This window comes from Schistocerca cancellata, chromosome 6, assembly GCF_023864275.1.
Source record: "Schistocerca cancellata isolate TAMUIC-IGC-003103 chromosome 6, iqSchCanc2.1, whole genome shotgun sequence".
NCBI classification, from domain to species: domain Eukaryota; kingdom Metazoa; phylum Arthropoda; class Insecta; order Orthoptera; family Acrididae; genus Schistocerca; species Schistocerca cancellata.
In genome coordinates this window covers 603,955,012-603,974,539 of record NC_064631.1, presented here as the reverse complement: position 1 = coordinate 603,974,539, position 19,528 = coordinate 603,955,012, and the positions used below count along the sequence as shown (strand labels likewise).

The 19,528-nt window shown below is 41.9% G+C and overlaps 1 protein-coding gene across 5 annotated transcripts in view; it reads left to right on the top strand.

Moving 5' to 3' along the window:
* LOC126191360 (UPF0415 protein C7orf25 homolog) overlaps nucleotides 1–18,884 on the top strand; it is a 142,195-nt gene extending 123,311 nt beyond the window's left edge. For all 5 annotated transcript variants that reach the window (XM_049932204.1, XM_049932206.1, XM_049932205.1 and 2 more), the window contains 2 exons: nucleotides 18,313–18,385; nucleotides 18,554–18,884. In XM_049932204.1, the coding sequence (XP_049788161.1) occupies nucleotides 18,313–18,385; nucleotides 18,554–18,567 (87 nt within the window). In that variant the 3' untranslated portion in view covers nucleotides 18,568–18,884. The remainder of the gene's footprint in view (nucleotides 1–18,312; nucleotides 18,386–18,553) is intronic.
* Nucleotides 18,885–19,528: the final 644 nt, after the last annotated feature.

Genomic DNA, 19,528 nt, shown 5'->3' with positions numbered 1-19,528 from the left:
ACACACACACAAATCAGTTGGTTCTACTGAGAAATTTGGCAATGGAGTTGATGGAGTTGGCCACTAATAAATCCTTTATGCTTCTCTTAAACTGAATTTCATTGGTTGTTAAGCTTTTTATGGCTGAATGATGCACACCTTTTTGTACAAGAGTAAGTGACTTTAAACCCTTGTGAAGATTTTTCTTATTTATAGTATTGATTCCATGAACGGTGCTGTTGGTTTGAAAAAGTGATATATTTTAAATGCTACTTCCCTAAACAGGCCTCTGCAGGATGTTCTTGAGTTCACACCACATATAACTCTTATTGTACGTTTTTGTGCTTGGAAAACTCCAGCTAGGCTTGATGAATTACCCAAAAAAATAATCCCATATGACATTATGGAGTGAAAGTAAGCATAGTACGCCAGCTTTGTCATTTTTATACCCCCTATGTCTGACAGAAATTGCATTGCAAATAGAGATTTGTTTAGACACTTCAGTAGTTCTGTGGTGCGCTCCTCCCAGTTGAATTTATTATCAAGCTGTAATCCCAAGAATCTAACACTGTCCACTTCTTGTATCTGCTTGTCATCATATGTTGGGCAGATACTCATGGGACACCCCTTTCAAGCTCTGAACTGCATGTAGTTTGTTTTTTCAAAGTTTAGTGACAAAGAATTGGCTAGGAACCAGTGATTAATGTCCACAAATATTTTATTAGCTGATCTTTCTAAGTCTACACTTGATTTGCTATTTATTGCAATGTTTGTATCATCAGCAAAAAAAAAAAAAAAAAAAACGTGGCATCTGGTAATGTTATTGATGAAGGGTCATTGATATACACATGAAAAAGTAAGGGCCCTAAGATGGAACCTTGTGGGACCCCACATGTATTTAGTTCCCAGTTGGATGATGCCTGATAGCTTAATACATGTCTCTTTCCTAACAACACCCTTTGTTTCCTTCCAGAGATATAAGATTTGAACAATTTTGCAGCATTTCCTGTTACAGCATATTATTGTAATTTACTTAAAAGGATATTGTGATTTACACAAATTACTTTGACAGATCACAAAATATACCAGTTGCCTGCAATTTTTTGTCTAATGAATTAATTACAATGCAGATAGCCTTCTCAATATCAGAACCCTTTAGAAATCTGAACTGCAACTTTGACAGTATGTTATTTGTGATAAGATTGTTATAAAGCCGATAGTACGTTACCTTTTCTAAAATTTTTGAGAATGTTGGCAAAAGTGAAATTGGACAGAAATTTGATGCTATTTCTTTATCTCCCTTCTTAAACAGTGGGTTAACTTCAGCATATTTCAACCATTTAGGAAATATTCCACTGATAAACGACTGGTTACACAGATAGCTTAATATGTTACTTAACTCAGAATCACAGTCTTTAATTAACTTTGATATTTCATCATACCCACTAGATGTTTCTGATTTGAAGATTTTATGATGGACATTACATCTGCTGGGGTAGTGAGGGTTTAATTCATATTATGGAAGTTACTTGAAATGTCTGGTCTGAGGTATCCCATGGCACCATCTACAGAACCTGACAACCCCATCTTTTCAGTAACAGTTATAAAATGTTTGTTAGAAAGTTCTGCAACACTATACACATCTGTCACCAATGTATCATTTACTCTTAATGACATTTGCCCCTCCTCGTGTCTGTTTCCACCTGTCTCCTCCTTCACTATATCCCATATTGTCTTTATTTTGTTATCTGGTATGACTATCCTTTCCTTGTAATGTATTTGCTTTGATGTCCTTATTACAGTCTGTAATGTTTTGCAGTATTTCTTATAATGTGCTATAACGTCAACATGACCGCTACGGTCGCAGATTCGAATCCTGCCTCGGGCATGGATGTGTGTGATGTCCTTAGGTTAGTTAGGTTTAATTAGTTCTAAGTTCTAGGCGACTGATGACCTCAGAAGTTGAGTCGCATAGTGCTCAGAGCCATTTGAACCATTTTTATAACGTCAACACCAGAACTGTTTCGGATTGACAGATACAGTTTTCTTTTTGTTTTACAAGATACCTCTATTCCTTGAGTGATCCATGTCTTCTTTGTAGACTTTGCTCTAACCTTGGTTAGTTTTGGGGGAAAACAGTGTTCAAATAAGCTAACACTTTATTAGCAAAAGTGTTATATTTTTCATTCATGCCATGAGCACTGTAAACATCACTAACAGTGAATGTCTATGAGGAGTGTCCTAAAATAATCGATTTTTGGCTTATTGATTACCCTCTTGAGTTCAGATTTAACAGATTTTATATCCTGTTCAGTATTAACATTTAACGGAAGGAATTGCATGTCATGGTCTGAGAAGTCATTGACTATTGGTTTTGTAATATAACAATACCAGAGAAGGAAAGTTGCTACTCACCATATAGCGGAAATGCTGAATCGTGATAGGCACAACAAAAAACAAAAAGGTTCACACTATTTTTGCGTGTTATCTCCCGCACTTTTCCGGTGCCACACGATCTTACATCTCTAACTACGACACCCCCCCCCCCCAATACTTTCCCCTTTCTATGCCTGTTTGCACCCACTAAATCCACCTCATCCAGTTACATCTGCCGTCCCCCTTAGGCTTATCCACCCTCAAACCTGCTACCTACAGTAATATACATATACATATATTTATTATTGTTTAGTTATTCTCTACTTTCACCCTTGTGACTTCTCACCAATTTTAGTTAGTTTTCGCCTTCAACTATCGTTGTCTTCCTCAGATTTCATCTCGGCTTTTTTTCCCCCCACCCTTGTGTATCCATTTCGTCCTTTTCACACGTATTTGGGTGTAATTTTGAGTAATTTTTCAGACATAATTCTACTTTCTTACATAATTTTTCACATTTTTTGCACCACCATGGATCCTTGTTCCTTCCACCTGCGTCAATACAGAAAAGTTTCCTTATCCCTAGCCAGATCCCAGTCCCACATACTGTTCCTGCGTTGTTGCTTGGCTCATGAAAACCCCCCTAATGGCTTTACCATCAAATTACCCATCTCTGGTTGCCACCCCTCCTTCCACAATGACCTCCACCTGTTGAGATTCCACCAATCCTTAGCCCTCACCAACATAGTCCTGTAAAACCATATCAACCCAGCCGAATCCTCCTTGCAGTACCTTCTCTCCATCCGCAAAATTCTCCTGCTTTGTAATCCCAAATTCCTGGAACCCATAACTCACACTGAAACTCTTGCCCTGCAGAAACGTGAGCAACATGCACAACGCCACCTCAAAAAGCTTTCCTTCCTACTCACTTCCTACTCCCTCCTCGGAGTACCACTGTCCACCACTTCTAAAACAACCTCCAAACCTCCCCCACGCCCCCTCATAGCTGACAAACCCTGTCTCTCCAACCTACTACACTTACCCCACCCTCCAAAACTCCCTCCCACTACCACACAGAACCCAGAACCTAAGCAGACCTGCAACACAGTTATGAACCTTTCCTCCAGAAGCCTTAGGCCCACAGAAATATCAGTTCTTTCCAAAGGCCTCACCTTTTGTCCCACTCCAAAATTCAACCATGCAGGACTAGTTAAAGACCTTCTCACCTTCTCCCGGTCCCTACAGTGGAAACACTTTTTCACCAACCACCCGACCAATCAGACTCAACCAAAGACCAATATTGAACCTTGCCTAACTCAGTTCACTCCTACTCCCAACTGTGATCCACCCCCACTGCCTGCAAACCACCCCCCTGTTAACTTCCCAGCATTTTTAACCTCGAACCTTGCCTCAACATCATTCCCCAAATCCCTCAACATGCAAACTAATCTTACATCTGCAGAAAGAACCGCACTCCTCCATCTAAAAACAGATCCTGACCTTATAATCCTACCTGCTGACAAAAGCTCCACCACCGTTGTTTTGAACCGCAAGGATTATGTGGCAGAAGGACTCCGTCAGCTGTCAAATACTTCCACCTACAAACCATGCCACAGTGATCCCATTCCAGTAATCCAGCAAGATCTCCAGTCACTACTCTAATCCTAAGGCCCATCCCAGAACCTCTCCCCAGAGTCCATCTCTCTGCTTACCCCTACCACTACCAGCGCTCCCACCTTCTACATGTTTCCTGAAGTCCACAAACCTAACCACCCAGGACGCCCCATTGTGGCTGGTTACTGTGCCCCCACTGAGAGAATCTCTGCTCTCGTAGACCAACACCTTCAACCTATTACCCGTAACCTATACTCCTATATAAAAGATACCAACCATTTCCTCGACCGACTCTCCACAGTTCCTGTCCCTTTACCACACGGTGCCCTGATTGTCACTATTGATGCCACCTCCCTGTACACTAACATTCCTAATGCCCATGGCCTTACTGCTATCGAACACTACCTTTCCAGACGCCCTATGGATTCCAAACCAACAACTTCCTTCCTAGTCTCCATGACCAACTATATCCTCACCCACAATTACTTCTCCTTTGAAGGCATTACGTACAAACAAATCCGCAGTACGGCTTTGGGCACCTGCATGGCACCATCCCATGCTAACCTATCCATGGGCCATCTAGAGGAATCCTTCTTAAAAACCCAGAATCCTAGACCCCTCACCTGGTTCAGATTCATTGATGACATCTTTGCTATCTGGATTGAAGGCGAGGACACCTTATTCACATTCCTCCAGAGCCTCAACAACTTCTCCCCCATTTGCTTCACCTGGTCCTACTCAACCCAACAAGCCACCTTCCTAGATGTTGACCTTCACCTCAGATACCAAGAAGTCCCTTCCGTACAGCCTAGCCACCTGAGGTCGTTGCATCTTCAGTGACGAGCAGTCCCTCTCAAAATATACCAAGGGTCTCACTGAAGCCTTCACTGACCATAATTATCCTCCCATCCTTAAACAAAAACAAATCTCCCGTGCCTTATCTTCCCAGTCTCCCACCACCTCCCAAAGTCCCACAGTGCGGCCACAAAGGAGCATTCCCCTCGTAACTCAGTACCATATGGGACTGGAGCAACTGAATTACATTCTCCGCCAGGGTTTCGATTACCTCTCATCGTGCCCTGAAATGAGAAATGTCCTGCTATCCTTCCCACCCCTCCTAACGTGATATTCCACCGTCCACCAAACCTACACAATATACTCGTCCATCCTTACACAACCCCTGCTCCCAATCCCTTACCTCATGGCTCATACCCCTGCAATAGACCTAGATGCAAGACCTGTCCCATACATCCTCCTATCACCACCTACTCCAGTCTGGTCACTAACATCACCTATCCCATCAAAGGCAGAGCTACCTGTGAAAACAGTCATGTGATTTACAAGCTAAGCTGCAACCTCTGTGCTGCATTCTATGTAGGCATGACAACCAACAAGCTGTCTGTCCGTATGAACGGCCACTGACAAACTGTGGCCAAAAAACAAGTGGACCACCCTGTTGCTGGACATGATATCCCTCATCTCAATGACTGCTTCACAGCCTGTGCCATATGGATCCCTCCAACCAACACCAGCTTTTCTGAGTTGCGCAGGTGAAAGCTTTCCCTGCAATACATCCTACGTTCCTGTAGCCCTCCTGGCCTCAACCTTCGTTAGTCACTGTCCTCACCCATCCAGCCTCCTCCCTGTTCCCATTCCAGCACTACACAGCCGTCATTTCACCACCACACCCAGTCTTTCAATTTCTTTTTGTTTCTCTCCTTTCCGCTACTTCCCCCCTCCCCTCCGTCTAAACTGCAACACTTCACTGTCTGCCACTTCCACCATAGTATCCCTCTCCCTCCCTGCTACAGCCTCCTCCTTATCCCCACCGAGTCGCCACTCCCATCATGCACTGGTGCTGCTGTTCGCATTGTGGTTTCAGCTCTCTGAGACTGTAGGTGTGTGTACTGCTGTCAAAGACCTTAATGGGCGAAAGCTTTAATTGTGTGAATCTTTTTGTTGTGCCTATCGCGACTCAGCATCTCCACTATATGGTGAGTAGCAACTTTCCTTCTCTGGTATTGTTACATTCCATCCTGGATTTTCCATTGTTGGGTTCTGTAATATAATATTTCTCATTGGACTTTTCTATCAAGATATTATCAATGGCTGGCTGTGAGCAATTGGCTACCCTAGTTGGGAGCTTTACAGTGGGAATTAATTTGAATGATAGTCTTACTAACTCAGGTAAGTTCTTATTGGGAGAGTCTTTAAGGAAATCTACATTGAAGTCACCAGCAACTACTATTTCTTTGTTTTTTGTTGTTGACTGGGCCAGTACAGCTTCGAGGTGGTTTATGAACAGATTAAAGTTATCTGCAGGTGTTCAATATACACTTAATATTACAAAGGATTTTTTATGAAATTATTCTTCTGTTGCACATGCTTCCATATGCTGTTCTAGGCAAAATTTATGAATATGTATGTTTTTAAATTTATGACAGTTCCTGATGAATGCGGCAACTCCTCATTTCTCCATTTCTGCTCTTCAAAAGTGATTCTGCTGATTGTTGAAAATTCTTAACCAACAGCTTTATATGCTGATTTAATAAGCTAGAATTATGTTTTTTGATTTCTTTCTCAAACTGAAGGTTTGTCTCAATCCTAACCTCTCTTAAAACTTGGTTTCTTTCTGTTCTCCCTACCATAAAAAAGGGTCTTTTCTGAACCCTGTAACCACTGGTATTTTATCACTTATGACAGTGCCTCCCCCCTTTAACTTACCTGCTATTTTCCCAGCCAATTTACCCTTCCCTTTCCTGTTGAGGTGAAGGCCGTGCCTAGTATAATCCCACCTATTAAGAGAATCAACAGGAACCACACCAATGTGTGACTCTACACCCGACATAAGCAGCCGTTCCAACTCCAAATTAACTCTCCTGGCAGAAGAGTTCAAATGAGGTTGGTCATGGCACCCAAGAACAGATACAAACTCAACACTAGAACGCTTCGATGCTGATGCAATCTTTGCAAGGTTACACTCTGTCAATACTATTACCTGGCCCACCCACTATAATCAGAGTGTCTTCCTTAGTGAAATCTTTGCGAAGTGATCCTAAATCCTCTGTCACCTGCTCCAGACCAGCAGGAGGTTTAAAAAAATTAATGACCTGGTATTCTGATCCTAGTTTATACTGCAAAAATTGGCCAACATCTCTTCCATGGGAACTACCTAACAACACCACTTCCTTTCTCTTTACTGATTTCCCTACATTCTTACTTTTCAATTTGCTGCTGGAAGTTTGTTGCACCCTGTCTACACCTACAACTGCTTGAGGCTCACCAGCTTCTAACAGCTCAAATCTACAGGGCTATTACAAATTATTGAAGCGATTTCGCAGCTCTACAATAACTTTATTATTTGAGATATTTTCACAATGCTTTGCACACACATACAAAAACTCAAAAAGTTTTTTTAGGCATTCACAAATGTTTGATATGTGCCCCTTTCGTGATTCGGCAGACATCAAGCCGATAATCAAGTTCCTTCCACACCCGGCGCAGCATGTCCCCATCAATGAGTTCGAAAGCATTGTTGATGCGAGCTTGCAGTTCTGGCACGTTTCTTGGTAGAGGAGGTTTAAACACTGAATCTTTCACATAACCCCACAGAAAGAAATCGCATGGGGTTAAGTCGGGAGAGCGTGGAGGCCATGACATGAATTGTTGATCATGATCTCCACCACGACCGATCCATCGGTTTTCCGATCTCCTGTTTAAGAAATGCTGAACATCATGATGGAAGTGCGGTGGAGCACCATCTTGTTGAAAGATGAAGTCGGTGCTGTCGGTCTCCAGTTGTGGCATGAGCCAATTTTCCAGCATGTCCAGATAGACATGTCCTGTAACGTTTTTTTCGCAGAAGAAAAAGGGGCCGTAAACTTTTGGTGAATTGCGAATTTGCTGCACGAATGCGTGAGGATTCTCTACCTCCCAGATTCACACATTGTGTCTGTTCACTTCACCATTAAGAAAAATGTTGCTTCATCACTGAAAACAAGTTTCGCACTGAATGCATCCTCTTCCATGAGCTGTTGCAACTGCGCCGAAAATTCAAAGCGATTGACTTTGTCATCGGGTGTCAGGGCTTGTAGCAATTACAAACGGTAAGGCTTCTGCTTTAGCCTTTTCCGTAAGATTTTCCAAACCGTCGACTGTGGTATGTTTAGCTACCTGCTTGCTTTATTCGTCGACTTCCGCGGGCTACGCGTGAAACTTGCCCACACGCGTTCAACCATTTCTTCGCTCACTGCAGGCCAACCCGTTGATTTCCCCTTACAGAGGCATCCAGAAGCTTTAAACTGTGCATACCATCACCGAATGGAGTTAGCAGTTGGTGGATCTTTGTTGAACTTCGTTCTGAAGTGTTGTTGCACTGTTATGACTGACTGATGTGAGTGCATTTCAAGCACGACATACACTTTCTCGGCTCCTGTCGCCATTTTGTCTCACTGCGCTCTCGAGCTCTCTGGCGGCAGAAACCTAAAGTGCGGCTTCAGCGGAACAAAACTTTATGAGTTTTTCTACGTATCTATAGTGTGTCGTGACCATATGTCAATGAATGGAGCTACAGTGAATTTATGAAATCGCTTCAATCATTTGTAATAGCCCTGTATTTTCCACATTCACCACGAAACTGTCGGACAAAGTTCTAGGCCTGTTCCTACTGTTGTCTGTTGCCACTTCCCACCTCTCTTTACTCTTATCCTCCTTAATCTGTCAAGATCTCCCCTGGCCTTGTCTAACTCAGCCTGAAGGGCAGCAATTTTCCCCTCTTGTTCTAGTATCTTCCTATCTCTACTACACATCCTACGAAACTGCTGATACGTCTCATTTACTTCCCCTACTGCCACGCCACCACAGTTACCCACATGGAAAAAACTACAGCATCCATCACACCAAAGCCCCGACCTAACAATTCTGCAGCAAGTCAAGAACTTTCACTCATGATAAACGTAATAGTTTATTAAGAATAAGTCAGTTAAATTACAGATAAACACGAAAATATGATTCCACAAATTTGTCCTATACACAACTCTATGTAAACAAAAACAACAGTGCAAAATTTCTGCAACAACAGCTTAAAGTTTACACTACTTTCTGGAAATGTGAGTTAAATAGTGAAGAGGTACGCTACAGTTAAATTGCTGGAGAGAGCAAAGAACAATTAAACAAAATTCTATAGATTTGCTGTGGCTCTCCCTTGAAACCCAAATCCTTTCGTCTTTCCCTCTTTCCTGACGAGGCAACCGTTGGTTGCGAAAGCTAGAATTTTGTGTGTATGTTTGTGTTTGTTTGTGTGTCTATCGACCTGCCAGCACTTTTGTTTGGTAAGTCTCAGCATCTTTCTTTTTAGATATATTTTTCCCACGTGGAATGTTTCCCTGTATTATATTCATATCATTAATTTGAACCCAACAATTACGTTTGTTATTGTCACTGTTACATTTCGAAGTCTTTTCTGTCGTCTTATTTCCTCCTTCTGTTTTTGCCAGTAGTTTCACTTTGTATTCACCTTCTCCTTTTTACCGTAATCCACTATAAAATTTTATCCCGCCGATATATACTCAATAATACGTAACCCACTTCCAAACCATAACCAAAAAAATTTTTTTTCCGCTTTCAACACTACTGCTGCTATAAAATCCACCGTTTCTAGTTCACAAACAGTTCCTTTCAGCTATTAAACAACGTTTTCGGCTAGTTTTAATAACTTTTGTTTTATTTCCATTTCCGTTTTTCTCACATCACCGATCATTTTTAGCCGCTTCCCACAGGTTTTAACGTCATTATTTCTTCATCAGACAATTGTTAGCCTCATTTCCATAATCTGCCACCACCAAACCACTCCTTTTAATACATCCTCACGTAGTTTTTTCGAAATTTTCCCGAATTTCTCCACCCTTTAACGTGTTTTGGCGGCAACACAACCACCTAACCTTTATGCACATCGTTATCTACCTACACAAGTGCACCACAGGATCAACATAGCCCAGCTCTAACCAACACTTTTTCGCCTTTTTTCACACCAGATCTCCATTTGCTTTCTAGCTCACCTTTATCTCCCCCCATATATTTTTATATTTATTTTCATTTACATTTCAGCCTCATGTTACACTTTCCACCTTCTAATACCATGTCACCCTCACAACACCTCCACAACGACCCCATTAAGTTTTATTTACATTCCCTCCGCAAACATGCCTTCGCCCTAGCCAGATTACACTCCCATATTTTATTTTCTCAGGCTTGTCTGACATTTGGCATCACCCCCAAAGGCCTCACACTTAAAGATCCCATCTCTGGCTGCAACCCTTCTTTCCATCAGTCCCTATACCAGTTCCAAACTGAACAATCCATTGCCCTCACCCACCTAATCCTTCACGTACACATCCACTCAGCTAATCAACACACCTGTCAACTCCTATCCTTAATAAAAGTCCTCCATCTTTCCTCTCCCACATCCACACCGGCTGTTCAGAGCATCCTCCTACAGGCCACCACAAATTAGAACAGCATGCCACCCTCCACCTTAAAAAACTATCCAATCTCCTGGTTTCCCACCTCCGGAAAGACAACTCACTCACCCTTCACAACCTTTCCAGCAAACCTCAACCTCCTCTCATTGCACACAAACCCAGTCTCTCCCATCTACTCAATCTCCCACTTCCAGCTCCACTCCCTCCAAAACCTCAAAATTCCAATCAACACAATCTGGAACCACAACACCCCAATTCAGTAGTTAACCTTTCCTCCAAACCTCTCTCCCAATCCGAAACCTCTGTCCTATCCAAAGGCCTCACCTTCAGCCCCACTCCGAGATTTAACCAAACAGCCCTCGTCAAAGATTTACTGTCCTACACCCGTTCTCTCTGCTGGAAATATCACTTTGCCACGAAGAAAAATGATCCTAATCCTACTCCTAATGATCCAACTCCCCAAGACACTATCCAAATTGAACCCTGCCTGGAACAGTTCCGTCCTCCGTCACAGCGGGACCCACCTCCTCTTCCTCAAAATCACCCTCTCCTAACCTTCCAGGAATTTCTGACTTCCAGCCTTGCCTCTCAATCCTTCTTAAAAAACCTTAATCCTACTCCCAACATCACCACTGCTGAAGCCCAGGCTATCCGTGATCTGAAGGCTGACCAATCCATCGTCATTCTTCCGGCAGACAAGGGTTCCACGACTGTGGTACTTGATCCTTGGGAGTATGTGGCTGAGGGACTGCGTCAGCTTTCAGACAACACTACTTACAAAATTTGCCAAGGTAATCCCATTCCTGATGTCCAGGCGGAGCTTCAAGGAATCCTCAGAACCTTAGGCCCCCTACAAAACCTTTCACCTGACTCCATCAACCTCCTGACCCCACCAACACCCCGCAGCCCTACCTTCTACCTTCTTCCTAAAATTCACGAACCCAATCATCCCAGCCGTCCCATTGTAGCTTGTTACCAAGCCCCCACAGAGCGCATCTCTGCCTACGTAGACTCTTCAACCCATTACATGCAGTCTCCCATCCTTCATCAAAGACACCAACCACTTTCTCGAACGCCTGGAATCCCTACCCAGTCTGTTACCCCCGGAAACCATCCTTGTAACCATTGATCCCACTTCCTTATACACAAATATTTCGCACGTCCAGGGCCTCGCTGCGATGGAGCACTTCCTTTCACGCCGATCACCTGCCAGCCTACCTAAAACCTCTTTCCTCATTACCTTAGCCAGCTTCATCCTGACCCACAACTTATTCACTTTCGAAGGCCAGACATACCAACAATTAAAGGGAACAGCCATGGGTACCAGGATGGCCCCCTCGTACGCCAACCTATTCATGGGTCGCTTAGAGGAAGCCTTCTTGGTTACCCAGGCCTGCCAACCCAAAGTTTGGTACAGATTTATTGATGACATTTTCATGATCTGGACTCACAGTGAAGAAGAACTCCAGAATTTCCTCTCCAACCTCAACTCCTTTGGTTCCATCAGATTCACCAGATCCAACTCTAAATCCCATGCCACTTTCCTTGACGTTGACCTCCACCTGTCCAATGGCCAGCTTCACACGTCCGTCCACATCAAACCCACCAACAAGCAACAGTACCTCCATTATGACAGCTGCCACCCATTCCACATCAAACGGTCCCTTCCATACAGCCTAGGTCTTCATGGCAAACGAATCTGCTCCATTCCGGAATCCTTGAACCATTACACCAACAACCTGAAAACAGCTTTCGCATCCCGTAACTACCCTCCCGACCTGGTACAGAAGCAAATAACCAGAGCCACTTCCTCATCCCCTCAAACCCGGAACCTCCCACAGAAGAACCCCAAAAGTGCCCCACTTGTAACAGGATACTTTCCGGGACTGGATCAGATTCTGAATGTGGCTCTCCAGCAGGGATACGACTTCCTCAAATCCTGCCCTGAAATGAGATCCATCCTTCATGAAATCCTCCCCACTCCACCTAGAGTGTCTTTCCGCCGTCCACTCAACCTTCGTAACCTCTTAGTTCATCCCTATGAAATCCCCAAACCACCTTCCCTACCCTCCGGCTCCTACCCTTGTAACCGCCCCCGGTGTAAAACCTGTCCCATGCACCGTCCCACCACCACCTACTCCAGTCCTGTAACCCGGAAGGTGTACACGATCAAAGGCAGAGCCACGTGTGAAAGCACCCACGTGATTTACCAACAGACCTGCCTACACTGTGAAGCCTTCTATGTGGGAATGACCAGCAACAAACTGTCCATTCGCATGAATGGACACAGGCAGACAGTGTTTGTTGGTAATGAGGATCACCCTGTGGCTAAACATGCCTTGGTGCACGGCCAGCACATTTTGGCACAGTGTTACACCGTCCGGGTTATCTGGATACTTCCCACTAACACCAACCTGTCAGAACTCCGGAGATGGGAACTTGCCCTTCAGCATATCCTCTCTTCTCGCTATCCGCCAGGCCTCAATCTCTGCTAATTTCTAATTTCAATTTGCCGCCGATCATACCTCACCTGTCTTTCAACACCATCTTTGCCTCTGTACTTCCGCCTCGACTGACATCCCTGCCCAAACTCTTTGCCTTTACAAATGTCTGCTTGTGCCTGTATATGTGTGGATGGATGTGTGTGTGTGCTCGAGTTTATACCCGTTTTTTCCCCCTAAGGTAAGTTTTTCCGCTCCCGGGATTGGAATGACTCCTTACCCTCTCCCTTAAAACCCAAATCCTTTCGTCTTTCCCTCTCCTTCCCTCTTTTCTGACGAGGCAACCGTTGGTTGCGAAAGCTAGAATTTTGTGTGCATGTTTGTGTTTGTTTGTGTGTCTATCGACCTGCCAGCGCTTTTGTTTGGTAAGTCTCATCATCTTTCTTTTTAGATACATGATATATGAATTGTCATGTAGAAAGAAAGAAAGAGAGAGAGAGAGAGAGAGAGAGAGAGAGAGAGAGAGCATGATTTATATTTTTATCAATCAAGGGAAATAACATTTTGTTAGTTACACTTTACATATTTTGTCTTCTACTTACATTCCAGTTGGAAAAAAAGGAGGATTATGCAGAAAAATCAAAAGATGAGCACTATCTGTTTAGATAGCAAAGAAATTCATCAACATTATAGAAACTCTGACCCAATAGTAGCCTCTTTAACTCTTTTTTAAATACATGTAAGTTTTGTATGCTTTTTATTTCTTTTGGTAAGGCATTGAACATTATTTTTGGTAGATACATCACACTGTTTTGGTACAGGGATTTTGAATGTATGTTTCTATTGAAAATCATGCCTGTTTCTGGTCTGATAGTCATGTACTTCACTGTTTAGAGAAGAGAATTCTTGATTTGACTTTAGGACACATATTGACTCATAGATTAATAAACTAGGGAGGGTCAAAATTTTCAACTCCTTAAAGAGTCCTCTACATGGATCTCTGTATGCAACACCCTTCAGAATATGAATAGCTCTCTTTTGGAGCTTAAAACAACTTTTTGCGAAGCCTGTATTCCCCAAAATATAATACCATATCTTAGATTACTATGAATGTAAGAATAGTAGGCACATAGTACTGTTTCAAAATTGCAGTTTTCTTTAAGTTTTCGTAATGTATAACAGTATTTACTAAGTTTTTTTATTCAATAGTTCAACATGTTTTTCTCATCTCAAGTTATTGTCCAGCCATACACCTAAAAATTTTGTAAAAGAAGTTTGTTCTATCAGACATTTCCCGATCTCTACTCTTATGTTATTTTTTACTTTGTTCCTTATGTGCCTAAAGTTCATCCAAGTGTTTTTTTGTCATTTATAATTAAGTAATTGTCCTTTAACCATTCAGCTGCCTCATTCATTGTTGAAGCTATTTTTTCTTGTAGGTCAGCTTCACTAACTCCCTTAATAAAAAGACTCATATCATCTGCGAAAAGTACTGATTCTGCTCTTGTTAGATGGTTAGGAAAATCATTAATAAAAACTAAGAAGAGCAGAGGGCCTAGGACAGAACCCTTAGATACCATAAGAAGAAGTCAGTGGGCACACACTAGATGAAACTAAGTGTGTGACATTCCCAGACACCCAGATGGATAATAAACTGAAGTGGCATTAGCATGTGGATAAGTTAACCAAAGAGTCCAGTTCTGTGTGCTGTGTGCTCATAAGTCCCTCTCGATGTTGACCTGAGATGGAATTGCTGGCATACTTTGCATACTTCACTTGAGGATTTCCTATAATATAATCTTCTGGGACAATGCAATCAAGTTCTAAATAATGTTCTACAGAACTGTGCAGTAAGCATGTTGCATGCAGTTGATAGTGAAACACTGTGCAGAAATCTCTTCAAAGACATTGGATTGTTATATGTATGTATCAATACATTTGAGATATGAGTGAATGTACACTGAACTGTGAAATTCACAACCACATTCCTACATGTGAAAATATTTTTCACTCAGACTATGCTTCACTTTTTAGCATTCAGAATTGACTTTTGTACTCTATTGCAAAAGTATGTAACAGGCTGGTGCTGGGCATCAGACACAAAATTGGAAATCCCCAGACATTCAAAAACAAAGCAATGATGTACATTGTTAGTCACTCCTGCTGTAACTGTTTAGAATATTTAGATTCTGGAATTAAATTCCAATGAACACTTAATTTTCACATTAATAATGTTTTTAACTATTTGAGTATATAGAGTGGTATAGTGGTCTCTGAAATAAGGAAAGTTACATAAACACTTCAAATGACAATATAATAGATAAAAACAGAAGCTTATTAGTGTAGGAGGAGAAGCAGTGATTTTTTTCCTTTGCATTTATTATTCTATTGTCTTAAACCAGTTTTCTTTACATGTATGTTTCTATATTTCTTGTGGCATCTATGGTTTTCTTTCACTTAATGTACTAATCCATTCAAGATTGTAGCCCCTGTGTATTCTCAATAACTGAACACTATCTATTTGTTGTATTCTATTGTTTGAACAGATTATTTGAGTAAACAGTGGAGTTCTGTTGGAAGTAAAGAATTATATTATTGAGTCTTTTCAAATCTTAGTAGCAATCTGTGCATATTGGTGTTTTCAGGTAATTTACAGGGGGTCACTCCATGTGAAATCAACCAATAAAAAATAAATTTCAACCTCGAATTCAGGATTATGTAATTTTTTGTCATTATAGTCTGCCCATTAAACTAAGGTAGAACAGAAAATTAAAAATTTTTGTGGATTTCATATTTGAGTTATTAATTTTTAAAGTTTCCAAAATTGTGTGATTTCTTATGTGTGTTAACACCTTAAAAGGAGAGAGAAGAGAAGAGAAGCGGAGAAGGGAAAGGACTACGCAGGTGTGTTGGTGGGATAGTAGGTGAATGTAGTAGCAGTGTAGGAGAAAGGATGGCAATAGGGAGTTGGAGGTCAAAGATGGGTGAAAGCTGAGACCAGGGTGGGCTACAAGAACGAAGGATATGTTGCAAAGTATGTTTGCACCTATGCAGTTCAGGGAAACTGATGATGGTGGGAAGAATCCAGATGGCACAGGCTATAAAGCAATCATGAAGTGAAGCACATAGCATTTGGTGTATTCTCAATGACTGTATGATACAGTTGCCTCTTGGCCACAGTTTGGCAGTGACCATTCATGCAAACACACAGAATGTGCCCTGTTGGAGGCAGCTAATTTGGTAGATCACATGGCTACTTTCACAGGTGGCCCTACCATTGATGGATAGGAGATACCTTTGACAGGACTGTAGTAGTAGGCAGAGGGAGGATGTATGGGACAGGTCTTGCATCCAGGTCTATTACAGAGATATGCGCCACAAGGCAAAGGGTTGGAAGCAGGTGTGGATTAGGGACAGACAAGGATACTGTGTAAGTTGGTTGTGTGACTTAATACCATTGTGAGAGCTGTGGGGAGGATATTTCTCATTTCAGGGCACAATGCGAGATAGTAGAAACTATGGCAGAGAAAGTGATTTAGTTGCTCCAGCCCTCGATGGTACTAAGTCACAAGATGGGTGCTCCTTTGTGGCTCTGGATAGTGGGTATGTGAGGAATGGTAGATGAGTTGGGAGACAGGGCATGGGAACTCTGTTTCCGGACAAGTTGCGGAGGGCAATTTTGGACTGTGATAAACTCAGTGAGATCCTCAGCATATATGGAGAGGAATAGTTCATCACTGCAGGTGCACTGACTACAGATGACTAGGCTGTATGGAAGAGACTTCTTGGTGTGAAATGGGTAGCAACTTTTTTAAAGTGGAGGTATTGTTGGTGATTGGTAGCTTTGATGTAGATGGAGGTACTGATGTGGCCATCCTTGAGATGGCGGTCAATATCGAAGGTGGCTTGTTGGGCTGAGGAAGACCAGTTGAAGAGAAAGGGGAGAAGGTGCTTAGATTCTGGAGGAATTAGATAGGTGTCATCAATTAATCTGATTCAGGTGAGGGATTTGGGATACCGCGTTGTGAGGAAGAATTCCTGTACATGGCCTATGAACTGATTAGCGTAGAATGGTACCCATTGTTGTACCTCAGATTTGTTTGTAGCTGATGCCTTCAAAGGAGAAGTAATTGTAGCTGGTCATATAGTGCTCATGGTGAGCAGGAAGGTGGTTGTAGGTTTAGAGTCAGTCAGGTATTGGGAAAGTCGGTGTTCAACAGTGGCAACGGGGTGTTAGTGTAGAGGGAGCTGACATTGACAGTGACAGGTAGGGCATTGGCTGGTAAAGGAACAGGAATTGTGGATAACTGGTAGAGGAAATGGTTGATGTCTTTTATGTAGGAGAGTAGGTTAATGGTAATAGGATGAAGGTGTTGGTCCACAAGGGCAGAGATTCTCTCTGGGGGGCTAGGGGGTGAGGTGCAGTAACCAAGCACAATGGAGCATTCTCAGTGGTTATGTTTATGTACTTTAGGGAGCAGGTAGGAGTGTGGGAAGTGGTTGTGGTGAGGAAGAGAAAGGGGGAGGGGGAGAGAGAGAGAGAGAGAGGGGGGGGGGGGGAGGGAGTGTGGGAGGGGGGGAGGGAGGGGGGGAGGGAGAGAAACTGATTGGAGGGTTTCTTGGCTGGACCTGTGGATTTGAGGAGGGACTGGAAATCTTGCTGTATATCTGGAATGAGGTCACTGTGGTGTGACTTGTAGGTGGATGTATCTGACAGCTGGTGCCAAATAATCCCTATGGTTCATAATCATAGTGGTGGAGACTTTGTCAGCAGGTAGGTTTATAAGATCTGGAGCAATTTTTTAGGTGGTGGATCTCAGTTCTACCAGCAGATGTGAGGTTGGTTTCCATGTTGAAGGATTCAGGGAATGATGGTGAGGCAAAATTTGAGGTCAGGAAATCTGAAAAGTTAACAGGGGTGAGTTGGAGGGGCAGTGGAGTGTATAATACTTAGATGGAGCACTAGATTAAATCAGGCAGGCTTTCATATTGGTTTTTGATTGAGTCTTGTTGGTAGGGTTAGTGGTTTTCCAAATGTTTCCACTATAGGTACTTAGTGAAGGAGAGGAGGTCTTTAATAACCCCAGCATGACTGAATTTGGGAGTGGGAAAAAGTTAATGCATTTGGAAAGAACTAATACTTCTGTGGGACTGTGGCTGTTTATATTTTCAGATTCAAGCAGTGTGTTTATTATGAAATTGACAAATAATGATTATACAATTCTAAAGCTCTCTCTGCTGTTCCTTTTGAGCCGCCATGTCTTGGTTTGCAAAGGGGGTCATGTAGATCAGCTTGTGTAAATTCTTTATTTGTTTAGTTCACTGGTCAATAATTATTATAATTGTTCTCACTTGTATACTGTTTACCATTAGACTGTAAAGGATGATACATGACCCACTACATGACTTTTTAAAATATCTTACAGGGTATTAGATTTGCTGTGTTTCTGCATCAACCCAGGGCACTAACTGAAAATATGAAGAAAAAAATTATATCACGTAAGTAAGCTAATATTTTCTTTTTATATAATGCTGAACATGACTATTCAAGAAGAGCAAAGAGATTCAGTTTCCATTCATTTGAAGTTTGTGAATAAAAACTGATAATTTGGAGTAATGATTATTATTTGTTACAAGATGCTTTTTGATACTTTCCTTTGCTTTCAGGCAGCAAGACCTAATTTTCTTCCGTACAAAGGAAAGCAAGATAATTGGTACGTGAAGAGACCTCACTGAATATGTCAGTCTATTTTTGACAGTTGTTAGAGTTTTTTGGTATTTTCATATTTAATAATATTGACTTAGAGCTATAACTATATACGATTGGCGTATATTTCCGCCTGTGATATGCATTTACACTGCATTAACATTTTTTTATGTTTTGAGGAAATTTTCTTGTACCTGTTGTTTATTGATTGTCAAAAACACCCACTTCTGAAAGTGGGTTGTATTTTCTGTTAGTCTGCTATGTAATAAAAGAGGAAGTTTATAATCTCAATGCATTACTTTATTGTAGATTTATGTTTACATGATCTCAATATTCCATTTATTTGGTCTACATAAATGACTCACGCGTGAATTATTGTGCACTCTACACACATAGAGAAGATAGTCATTTGTATGTTTTATAACATTCAACACATGTATTTCAACTTTCAAACTTTTATCTTGTCCTATGACTGGAATACTCTCTTTCAAATTCTGAAGGTGGTAGGGGTAAAATACAGGGAGCGAAAGGCTATTTACAATTTGTACAGAAACCAGATGGCATTTATAAGAGTCGAGGGGCATGAAAGGGAAGCAGTGGTTGGGAAGGGAATGAGACAGGGTTGTGGCCTCTCCTCGATGTTATTCAATCTGTATATTGAGCAAGCAATGAAGGAAACAAAAGAAAAATTTGGAGTAGGTATTAAAATCCATGGAGAAGAAATAAAAACTTTGAGGTTCGCCGATGACATTGTAATTATGTCAGAGACAGCAAAGGACTTGGAAGAGCAGTTGAACAGAATGGACAGTGTCTTGAAAGGAGGATATAAGATGAACATCAACAAAAGCAAAACTAGGAATTAGATTAGGAAATGAGACACTTACAGTAGTAAAGGAGTTTTGCTATCTGCGGAGCAAAATAACTGATGATGGTCG